The 726-nt window shown below is 39.0% G+C and overlaps 1 protein-coding gene across 1 annotated transcript in view; it reads left to right on the forward strand.

The window, feature by feature from the left end:
- Positions 1 to 726, forward strand: part of hk2 (hexokinase 2) — a 70,540-nt gene that overhangs the window by 27,971 nt on the left and 41,843 nt on the right. Inside the window, exon 7 of the mRNA XM_014027133.1 lies at positions 452 to 635. Within this exon, the coding sequence (XP_013882587.1) occupies positions 452 to 635 (184 nt within the window). The remainder of the gene's footprint in view (positions 1 to 451; positions 636 to 726) is intronic.

A 726-nucleotide genomic window follows, 5' to 3' on the forward strand; every position in this document is an offset into this window, starting at 1 on the left:
GGTGGCCATCTGCTTCAACCGACTAGGTTTGAGCATTTTGAATTAACTGAAGACTTCTTAAAGAGTTTTTTGGATGTCCAGATAATAAAGAATTACAGTAATCCAGTCTAGACATGATAAACGCATGAATCAGTTTTTCTGCATCATTTTTGGACAAAATATTTCTAATTTTATAGATATTACGCAGGTGGAAGAAGGCGGTCCTGGTAACATTTTTAATGTGTGGGTTAAAGGACATTTTCTGATTAAAAAAAAGAAGGTTCTTTACATTAAAACTGGAGGCCAGATTGCCACCCAGTAATATGTTTCCTAATACAGGCTTATTGTGCAAACACATACTATTTTAGGTAATTTCAAACATATCAAACTACAATAACGTTTTGGTTATTCCTTACTATTACTTAATTTTTTGTTGATCAGTAATTGTCATGGTAATCTCCCATCTCTGAAGGCACTGGGACCAATGCCTGCTACATGGAGCAGATGAGGAACCTTGAGGTGATGGATGGCGATGAGGGGCGGATGTGTGTAAATACAGAGTGGGGAGCTTTTGGAGATGATGGTACCCTGGAGTACCTCCGCACCGACATTGACCGGGAAATAGATGCAGGGTCACTGAACCCTGGCAAGCAGCTGTAAGTGTCCTGATGTTTATCTCAGTGAAAACTCCTCTCCATCTTGAACTGAAGATGTTTTTTTTCCTACTCCACTGTATTTCTGTAAATT

The sequence above is a fragment of the Austrofundulus limnaeus genome, unplaced genomic scaffold (assembly GCF_001266775.1).
Source record: "Austrofundulus limnaeus strain Quisiro unplaced genomic scaffold, Austrofundulus_limnaeus-1.0 Scaffold618, whole genome shotgun sequence".
NCBI lineage: Eukaryota > Metazoa > Chordata > Actinopteri > Cyprinodontiformes > Rivulidae > Austrofundulus > Austrofundulus limnaeus.